Genomic DNA, 10,353 nt, shown 5'->3' with positions numbered 1-10,353 from the left:
CCAGGAATAATTTTGAGAGAGAGAGAGAGAGAGAGAGAGAGAGAAATATTTCATGACTTTCCTCTGCTGCCATCTCTACTTTTCAAGATGGAGAAGAAAAGACTAGCAAAACTGAGAGAAATGCAGCTTAAAACAGTTGTAAATGTTTGCAAACTAGTATTCAGGAATACACAGAGCACCCACTCTGCTACCCAACCACACACTGAGCATGATAGTATTGCATAGAGATACAAAGATGGGCAGTAGTGGAAGATCTGTGGGGACAAAAGGATTCAAAGAGAGGCACATGCACGCTAGACATTTTTAGTCACAGCTTCCTCTACACAGCTAGAGATTTAAATAGCTTCCATGCACCAGCACTCTGGGGTTGGTGCGGAGTTGGGTCAAGATTATGGTCCACAGGGCTGGAATGATAGTACAGCAGGTAGGGTGTTTGTGTTGCAAGCTTCTGACCCAAGCACCACCAGGAATAAATCTTGAGTGCTGAGCCAGGAGTAACCTACTGAATTACTGAGTTGCTGAGTGTGATCTCCAAACAAAAACAGAAGACTGAAGGACCAAATGCAAGTTTATTGAGCCCCTATAGCAGGAACAAGGATATACAAAGAGAGCCACACATCTAGTGTGAAGGTCTTTCATCTTCAAGAAGAGGATGGACAAACAGATATGATCTAGGGGACAAAGGCATTCATAGGGAAGTGAACATGGGAGGAGAAGTCCATGCTTGGCTCCTGCATTTAGGAAGCAGAATCATTCTTTTTCTTCTCAGGAAGAAACATAGGCCTAGTGGTGCCTATTAGGTCCAGGTAGGCCTTGGGGAACCATGTCAGAGTCTGATCATGGCATCCTGGCTTCTAAAGCAGCTTCTTCCTCCTGCCCCGCAGGTAGGTTTGGCGGTAGAAGTTGAGGAAAAGGACAATGAGACTGAGAGAGTACAGGAGCACAGCGAGGTTGAATCCATCAGGGAAGGAGCACTCAGCGAAGAGATTGTAGGAGGAATGAGCAGCAATGGCAGCAAACTGGCCCTGGGGGGATATGGAAGAGATGGAAGCATCATGGTGGGATGTTCCTTCTGGACCCTTCACTTTAGAGGAGCTGAGGGGGACTTTCCAAGCAGTGCTCAAAGAACTGGAGAAGGGGGTACTTTCAGAGATTCTGGGTGCTAGGGTTCAAGGAGGTGGTGAAGCTCAGGCTCTGTGATGCCACAGACCACCAGGGCCTAACTGGTGAGTTTAGACTTCATGACCATGGCTTCATGACCTCAACAAGGTGTCATTACAACTGGGGATCAAACCCAGACAGGCTACCCTACATAATACTGGGCTATTTCCCGGCCACCCTTGGCTTAACTACTGTTTACCAGCAGGGGGCATCCATCCTACACTTTGGAAATGGAAAATAAAGTCCATGGCAGACTCATGGCTCCTATCAGAGTGACAAACTCCATCCATCCTGTGCCCCCTGCAGGACACTTAAGATTGGACTAGGAGGTACTCCCTTCCCCAAAGAATAAACAAAACAGACAGAGCAGGCTTGACCCCTGGTCACAGACTTGCAGAAGAAAGTGTTTCTGGGTCATGGCACCCAGCACTCCCATTTCTCAACTGGGGGATGAGGAGGGGCAAGGACATCCAGGCTCCAGGCCCAACCACCAGGGAAGATTCCAGGAGAAAATGAGCCTCTGTCCAGGTGGGAAATGGAGCAGTGAGAAGGGTTTGCTCAGATCCAATTGCAAGTCCTCGCTGTCAAGGGCAGAGGATGGGATTGAGCCTTGGACCCAAGGCCCCAGGGGTATTCTCACCAGCTGCAGGACAGTGAGATACCGTTTCCACCACAGGTAGGGCCGCACTTGGGGCCCCAGACTGGCCAATCCATAGTACAGGTACATGAAGATGTGAACCAGAGAGTTCAGCATACCCACGAAGAAGGCTGCAGAGAGGGGAGGCAAGAGGAGAACAAAAGAGTGGGGTGTCACTGGGCTCTGTGTCCCCCCCCCCCCACTTTTCCCTTTCCATCCTCCAGAATTCCAGACTGCACATCAGCAAATCAGCAGAAAATCCTCAAGAAGATTCCATTACCAGGGGTCAGGCCTTGCCTATCTCTCTCGTGGCTCTCTGATGGAAGGTTCTGTGTGTCTCTAGCAGCTTCTGGAGAAGGAAGGAGTTGGGAGCCCCAAGGAACAAAGGACCTGAGATGGGAATTGAGACTGGTCTGGATGCTCACCAGGAAGAGAAATTGGCAGATGCCTGCCTTGTACCTACCTGCCTAATAGTCTGGTACCTACCTTGACCCCCTGGCACATACTTGACCCCAGCCCACCAGTTCAAAAGCATGGTGCCATGGTGGTAGACATGCAGGAATGTGAGTTGCTTCTGCTTCTTCCGTAGGACAAGAAAAACCTGGAGAAAAGAAAGAAAAATGGGGATGCGAGACACACTGTTCTTCACCATGTCTGATCTCCTGAAGGGCAGGCTGAAATTCCAGGGAAATAATAAAGGGTCAGTTCCTCTGAGGTGCCTGGTGCTTTGTGGGTGCAAACATCTTTACAACATGCTTAGGAGAACAGGGAAGATAGTTTGAAGGGGCACAACACATGCTCAGTCAGGTAACACCCTAGTCCCACCCCTGGCACCATGTGCCCCCTCCTCAGCCCTGCTAGCTATGGCCCCCACACATTTCAATAGCAAAAGAGAAAGAAAAGTAAATGCATATGGATGATGAAAACCAAGCTGCTAGTTCTGGTTCATTTTACAGGTGTGAAAACTGAGGCAAAGAGCATCAAGCAATGTGCATAGAGCCACACAGCCACAGGGGAGGCCCACTGGGCAGTGAACCCAGTCTGGTTTCTGAGGCCCAGCTCTTTCTCATGTCTTAGCCCCACCCCCTGGGCTCCAGCCAAGGCTTCAGACAATCAAGAGTTCACTTCCCCGAGGGACCCTGCCCAGACTCCATGCAAGTGACTGTCTCCCTCTTCTGTTAGCTTCTGCACCCCTTACAATGGCTCCACTCCCTTCTAATCTAGAAGATTTCTGGATTTCCAAGCAGGCTCTTAAGCCTGTTTCTGTGCATAGCCTGGCAGGATAAGTTTCTATATCAGTAGTGAACACACACACACACACACACACACACACACACACACACACACACACACACACCCTTGGGTGGTGGTGACTTCCCCTAGTGCAGAGTCTGGAGTAATTCTTGAGCACCTTTGGATGAATAAACACAAAAATAAATAGTATAAAATTGCTCCTCACCGTGTCCAGAAGCTCAATGGCCTTCGAGAAGAAACACCACCAGCACACGCACGCCATCTGCTGGGCAAAAAGGGGAACCAGAGTCAGGTGGTTAGGTGGGCCCTAAGTTCACTGTTCCTCTGTGTCCTCTTTCTTAGGGGCCCACCTGGCTTCAGGAAGGTGTGTGTTAACAAGGAATGCAGGGTAAGGATCTTGGGAGTGATTGAAAAACCATAGCAGTTGTCCCCCTCTTTGACTATTGCTCATGTCAAGGGTGCATCAGATGGGGATAAGGCAGTTCCTGTTTGCTGCCCAGCTGACCTTAAATGCACCAGAAGGACCATGAATTTTGCTACTCTCATGAACTTCCGGGTCATGTTGGTACATCCCTAAAGGATGGGACTTTAAGTGGCAAGATTATATCTAAATCGCTCTTGGTTGACTTGCCAGGCTCAACTAAGATTTGTCTATTTGGGGGGCCTCCCCTGTGGTTTTCAAGAGGTCTTGGAGGGCCCTCCTGATGAGTCCCTGCCAACTTGGTTCAATGCAAAACCCCAAAGATGTGGCACTAGTGGTAAGGCCTGTGGGAACAGAGATTACTGGTATACTTCACCATTAGTGATGGCTGGGAGGCCTTTAGGACTGACCATGATGCTCAGGGACCTGGTGGTGTAGGTGATCCACCCAGGTTTGGCTGCATGAAAGGCATGATCCTCAGTCCTTGGGCTAACACTCTAGTTTTAGCCCTTGATGTTTGTTTGCAAAGAAATCCTTTGTTCTTTCAGTTGAAACAATTGACAGCTGGAAAGAACATCATATCCACCCCCCCCCCAAGAGTGCCAGGCTCAAGGCTAAAGGCCTTGGATGAATTATCTGACTTGATATTTCGCAGCTGCATCTTTGTTTATAAATAATTATGAGGGTACCCATTTGACAGATAAGAACACAGAGACTCATCCAAAAGACAATAAGCCACACGGCAGAATCATACTCATATAGGTTTTCTTTGTTTTTCTGTTTCTTGGAATCATATAGGATGCTAGGGATTGAAACGAGGCCTGCCATGTGCAAGGCAATTGCTTTACCCACTATACTATTGCTCCAACCCCTTGGAGCCTACATCTGGCCAACTTCTTGGTAGCCTCAGTGGTGTTTCCTGCATCAAGCTTTGCTGGTTCTGGGAATGCATCTTATCGAGTGTCTCTGTGCAGACTGAATATTCCGGGTTCCGGCCATACCCTCATGCTGAGCTCACTCTGGCTGGAGTCCACAGGCTGGCAGAAATAACTGTAGTTGGCCAGGAGGGAGGTGGTCAAGAACTGGGAGGAAGAGACAAGGAAAACAGAAATTTAGCCCCCTGCTCCTACTACAGAGATACCCCCTTTTCTGGCCCCATTCTGCACTCTGATACTTGGTCTTGATAATCTCAGAGGACCCCAAATAGGGCCCTATCCAAGAGGAAATTTGCTCTTGTCTCTCTGAGCTCCAGCAATGTGGAAATTGTAGGCCACTCTGTGTGTTCACTATGTATGAGACTCTATCTTGGGGGCTGGAGGGTTGACAAACTATGCAGCCTGTCACCCCCTTCCCAAGGAGTTCTGAGAGATATAAAACACATAATTAAAGAACAAAAAATAGCTTCATCTGAAAAGGGGAGAGAAGAATTAAATAGACAGTTCTTCAATAACATGCATTCAGATGGCCATTAGGCACATGAAAAAGTGTTCATCTGATTATAGGGCAAATGCATTCCAAAGAATGGAATATCACATTACATCTATGAGAATGGTATATATCAAAAAGACAGATGTTGGGGCTGGAGCGATAGCATGGAGGTAGGGTGATTGCCGTGCATGCAGAAGGATGGTGGTTCGAATCCCAGCATCCCCGATGGTCCTCCCGAGCCTGCCAGGAGCAATTTCTGAGTGTAGAGCCAGAAAGAACACTTGAGTGCTGCCAGGTATGACTACAAAAACCAAAACCAAAACAAAACAAAAAGACAGATGTTGTGAAAAAGGACCCTTATTCACTGTCAGTGGGAAAGTTGTCTGGCTTAGTCTGTATGGAGAACAGTATGGAGGTGCCTATAAAAAATAAAAAATAAAAAAAAAACAAGATGAGGGGTTGAGGAGATAGTACAGCCGGGTTCAATCCTAGCATCTCATCTGGTCCTCTGTGCACCGCCAGAATGATTCCTGAGTGCAGTCAGGAGTAATCCCTAAATACTGCTGGGCATTTTCCCCAAAACAAAACAAAAATAAAGTCTAGAACTACTATATAATTCAGAGACTCCACTCATCCTAATCAAAAGTGCAATAACAGGGGCCAGAGCAGGTAAGACATTTGCCTTGCAGGTGGCAGAGCCGAGTTCAATCCCCAGCATTCCACATCATCCCCTGAGTCTATCAGAAGTGATTTCTGAATGCAGAACCAGGAGCAACCCCTGAATACTGCCAGGTGTGACCCCCTCAAAAAAAAAAAAAGAATACAATAACATTTGTTAAAAAAATAAAAAAAAAAGTGGGGTCGGCGAGATGGCACTACAGGTAAGGTGTCTGCCTTGCAAGTGCTAGCCAAGGAAAGGACCACGGTTCAAACCCCCCCAGTGTCCCATATGGTCCCCCCAAGTCAGGGGCAATTTCTGAGCATCAAACAGGTGTGGCCCGAAAAACAAATAAATAAATAAATAAATAATAAATAAATAAAATATACACATCCAAATCCATTTCAGCCTTTTGATAGCTAAGATCTACAAAAGATGTCCAACTACAGGTGAGCAGATTAAAACAATAGGGTGAAAAATACTACTCAGGTATGAAAAAAGATGAGCCTTGACATTTTACTACAATTTGGATAAAGTTAGATGTTGTATTAAGTGAAATGAGTCAGAAAGAGAAGTGGAGGATGAATTCACTCACATGTGGTATAGAAATGAACAGAATGGGGAGCTGGAGAGACTGCACTGGGGTTAAAGTGTTTGTCTTGCACACTTTCAATCTAAATTCAATCCCTGGCATCACATATGGTGTCCGAGGTCCTCCAGGATTGATGCCTAAGTATAAAATCTAAGCACAGAGCCTGAAAAGCATCAGAAGGCAGCCCCATCATTTTTTAAAAGAAGGGAGTAGGTAATGCTAATTGAAAACAAACTCCTGTACTCTGATATGTTATGGGAGAGAAATTGGTAGAGAGGGATGGGTTGACACATCAGGCAATAGAGTAAATGAGTATCAAGGTAATTAATGACATTAAATGATTGAGAATGTAAGGGAGCAAGTTTTCCAGCCATCAAAGGGGATGATGCTCAGATACAACTGGTGCAAAGCTGATTTCGAGCATCTGAGTGAAAGTCACTGAGCACAGAGACAGGAGGACATTGGGAGGGGCATATGGAGTGCCCAGTGGCTGCTGCCAGCTAGGGAGCCCCTGAGCCTGCAGCTTCCAGGCCATGCACATTTGATCATGTCTGTGATCAGGACTGTCCCAATCCTTAGAGTCTCTCCTGGACATTTTTTCCAGCTGCCCCTAGAGTCCAGGCACAGTCTCTGTCCCTTGCCTGTCCCTGGCGCAGTGTTGCTGCTGAGTGGGAGGCTCCGTGGTCTACAAATGCCCCTGAAGAGGGTCTCTTGGGACTGAAGAGAGGCTGGAATGGCTTCTGGGGCCCAGCTAGGAAGCACTTGTAAAGTGACCATGTGCTGATAGCTGGTGCCTAGATAGTATCATAGGTTGGGGCCTGGGGAAAAGGGGCAGAGGCTAAGAGAAACAGAGAGAGAGAGAGAGAGAGAGAGAGAGAGAGAGAGAGAGAGAAACAGAGAGAGAGAAACAGAGAGAGAGAAACAGAGAGAGAGAAACAGAGAGAGAGAAACAGAGAGAGAGAAACAGAGAGAGAGAAACAGAGAGAGAGAAACAGAGAGAGAGAGAAACAGAGAGAGAGAGAAACAGAGAGAGAGAGAGAAATAGTCAGGTATGTACATGTATGTGTGTAAATGAATGACATTCAAGGTGTATTGTGTAGATAAACATCATTCAAAGGAGCTGTGAGTATGCACACACGTGGGTAGGAATGAATAAGGTCCAAGGCTGTGTATGTAAATAAATGCCATTCAAAGGCTATGTGTGAATGAATGTTTTAAAAAGGTGTGTATAGCGTCCAGAGCTACACAGTGGGTAGGCTGTTTGACTTACCCATGGCCAACCTGGGTTCAATCCCCAGCATCCCATGTGCTCCCCAACGTACCAGGAGTAATTTCTGAGCTCAGAGCTAAGAGTAACCCCTAAGCACAGCCAGCTATGGCTCCCAAATCCAAAAACAAGTGAACAATAAAGGACGTGTGTGTATCAAGGAATGATATTTAAAGGTGTGTGTGTAAATGAATGACTTTTCATGGTGTGTATAAATAAATGTGGTTCAGTGTGTCTGTCTGTCTGTCTGTCTGCTGCCAAACTCTCCTTTTCCTTTTCTTTAAGAACTGGGCTTGCAGCTAGCCTCTTTTGTTTCCTCTGTAAAACAATCCAGCATAGTGCCCCATCCCTGAGGGATCCTTCCCTCCTCTCTGTGGGGATCCCCAGCTCACCTCATAGAACATGTATCCGGAGAGAAGCACCAGCCCCAGGTTGTAGGTCACCAGGGGTCCGGTCAGCCCCAGTGGTGGCCGCAGGCTCATGGCTCGTGGGCCGACCAGCACCAAGAAGAGGTAGAGGAGCAGCAGCAAGATGACAGGAACGGGTGAGTGCACCAGGGGCCAGGGGTCCGTCCGTGGGTCTGGACAGGCAGTGACAGGATGAGATAGTCCATGGTCCCCTAGCTCCCCCAAACCCCAGACTCGCAAAATCAGATCCAGGGGTCTTACTCATTGGGTTGGGAGGGGCATGACCATCATACCAGTGCCCCACAGAGCTCTGTTTCCTACCTCCATTCTCCAGGGCCAGGTTGTAGTTTGTCCAGAGCTCTGCCAATGCACCAGGCATGGCACCCTTCTGCAGGAGAAGCAAATTAGTGTCTCACCCCTCCACCCCACCTTCTCCCCACCCCAACACTCCCAGAGTCCTTTGTGCCTGTCTATGGACTATCCCTGCTCTCACTTGGGACAGTTGCCCCTTAAGCACCTTTCCCAGCTAGAATTTGGCTCCATTCCTCACCCACATTGTTTTTCGACTTGGGGTGACCAGTCTCTGCAGTAACCCCCAGACTGCGGGACCCTGCAGTGAGATGGGAGGTTCAGGCTCTCCCTTTGCACCCCTGTGCTCTCTATAAGCAGCCCTTTCTGGCTTCTCAGCCTCCCAGAGATAACACCCCCCCTTTCTCTATTCTTCTCCCCTCTCCTCCCTTATAGCACCCTTCACCCCTCCAGACCTTAACTCACGGCTGCTCCTCTGGGCTCCTCTGGGCTCCTTTGCTGACGCTGTTGCAATAGCATTGAGCTGATCCACAGATCCTCTGTCTCTAAGGGGGGGGGGGTGTAGGTTGCCCCCCAAAAATAGGGGGTTGCCCTTTAGATGCTCTGGCGTTGGAGGTGAGTCTCAGTTTCTGCACACACGCACCCACTCACACGCACTGAGCACAGGGCCACAGGCCACTGTCCACACACCAGCTGGTCACCTGCAGTTCCCAAGGACTAAGAGAAGAGGCAGCCCCAGGGTAGGGTGGGCAGTCCTGGAGTTCAGGGGCGGAGTTTGGGAGGTGGGAAGCTGTCTGGCAGCAACTCTGGGAGGAACAAGAGCTCCAGGAAAGGGTAGCACCTCCCCCAAGTTTTATTCTGGTCCTGGTAGATCCAATCAGAACAGCCGTAATCCATGGCAGCCTGGGGCAGACTAAGCCACTCCCCTGAGACTTGAATTTCTCAGGTTCAAGTCCTTCCCACCCTTGGTGCCTCTTGGGTTGAGGATTAAAAGTATATTTTTCAGGACCTGCTAACCTTCACCTTCCTTCCTGCTTTCCACTTGCTAACTGGCTACTGGCCAATGAGGGCGAAAGAACCCCAGACCTGAACAATCTTCTCTCTCCTCTCCTTCCACGACTTTTACCTATGCCAGGTATAAAAAATACAATTCACAAACTGACCCTCTAACTAGCCCAGTGGTTCCCAACTGGTATGGCCCACTGCTCCTTTTCATAGACAGAATAATCACTCAGGAACCTTTAGAAATCTACCTCCTCTTTTATATAAGCAGGAAGCACCCCCAAAGGTCACCTCAGACGAGATCCTGCAACCAGTGCCTAGGGCTGGCATCCCCAACTTTAGAAATTGGACTAACCTCTCCAGGGACACCCTTTACGCTCTTGGAAGGAGACACCAAGAGCACCAAGCTTAGAGGCTAGATGAAGGGTCAGAGAGATAGCACAGCTGTGGGGGCATTTGCCTTGCATGCTTGCCCACCAGGGAAGGACCCTGTTCAATTCCCAGCATCCCATATGGTCCCCCAGCCTGTCAGGGGTGATTTTTGAGTGCAGAGCCAGGAGTGACCCCTGAGCACCACTGAATTTGACACACAAATCAATCAATTAATCAATCAACAAAAGTTAAAAAAAAAAAACTGGATGAAGGGGTGTACTGCCCAACTCCAAAAATCTCAATCCCACCCCCTCAATACACCCATGACAGCAGCATCTCCAACTTGTGAAGGCTGGTGAAAATCTGCCTTAAACCCTGCCTTAAACCCTGAGTTAACTGAGCCAAGAGGTTGTACACAGCATGAAGACACAGGCAGAGCAGCAGAGCCACAAGCAGTTACCATAGTTCTTCTGCACAAAGCCTGAACTCCTAAGCCTTTCCTTCCCAATAGCTCTCAGCAACTGGCTTCACACCCAAAAATACCTCACTTCTGGACAGAACAGTCCTAAAGACAAGATGGGTTGAGGCTCTGTGTGTGTGTATATGTGTGTGTGTGTGTGTGTGTGTGTTTCTGTGCATGACCGTATTCTTATGAGTAAAGGATGCAAATTTTCCCAGTACTTTCATCATTTTGTCTCCTGTGTCCAGCTCCTCTTAACTTCATACACCCCGTTTCTCCCCCATGTTTCTTTTCCTTTTTTAATTTTACTGATTGATTGATTCGTTTCTGGGTCACACCCAGCAATGCTCAGGGGTTACTCTTGGCTTTAAAATCAGAAATCATC

At 48.2% G+C, this 10,353-nt stretch overlaps 1 protein-coding gene across 3 annotated transcripts; it reads right to left on the bottom strand.

The window, feature by feature from the left end:
• Nucleotides 1-550: 550 nt before the first annotated feature.
• LOC126006604 (elongation of very long chain fatty acids protein 4-like) lies at nt 551-8,902 on the bottom strand. Of its 3 annotated transcripts, XM_049772091.1 has the most exons (8): nt 8,600-8,779; nt 8,147-8,213; nt 7,811-7,998; nt 4,475-4,555; nt 3,258-3,314; nt 2,285-2,399; nt 1,802-1,929; nt 551-1,025 (listed from the first exon to the last, which is right to left on the bottom strand). In XM_049772091.1, the coding sequence occupies exons 1-8, from the start codon at nt 8,651-8,653 to the stop codon at nt 855-857; spliced, it is 861 nt and encodes a 286-aa protein (XP_049628048.1). In that variant the 5' UTR covers nt 8,654-8,779; the 3' UTR covers nt 551-854. The 3 variants fall into 3 exon arrangements, with proteins under 3 accessions (XP_049628048.1, XP_049628049.1, XP_049628047.1); XM_049772092.1 differs by having other exon boundaries at nt 951-1,929; nt 8,590-8,902; XM_049772090.1 differs by having other exon boundaries at nt 951-1,929; nt 8,600-8,902.
• Between the last annotated feature and the right edge of the window lie 1,451 nt (nt 8,903-10,353).

This window comes from Suncus etruscus, chromosome 4 (genome assembly GCF_024139225.1).
Source record: "Suncus etruscus isolate mSunEtr1 chromosome 4, mSunEtr1.pri.cur, whole genome shotgun sequence".
Taxonomy (NCBI): Eukaryota; Metazoa; Chordata; class Mammalia; order Eulipotyphla; family Soricidae; genus Suncus; species Suncus etruscus.
Note: the sequence above shows the minus strand (reverse complement) of the source record. Positions and strands in the feature narration are given on the sequence as shown.

What these genes read in the sequence shown, in the direction of transcription:
- LOC126006604 (XM_049772090.1), bottom strand. Translation starts at nt 8,653, where the DNA reads ATGCTATTGCAACAGCGTCAGCAAAGGAGCCCAGAGGAGCCCAGAGGA. An exon ending in AGGAGCCCAGAGGAGCAGCC is followed by an intron (nt 8,214 to 8,599) that starts GTGAGTTAAGGT and finishes CTTCTCCTGCAG; the next exon opens with AAGGGTGCCATGCCTGGTGC. An exon ending in GTATGTGCCAGGGGGTCAAG is followed by an intron (nt 1,930 to 2,284) that starts GTAGGTACCAGA and finishes CCCTCTCTGCAG; the next exon opens with CCTTCTTCGTGGGTATGCTG.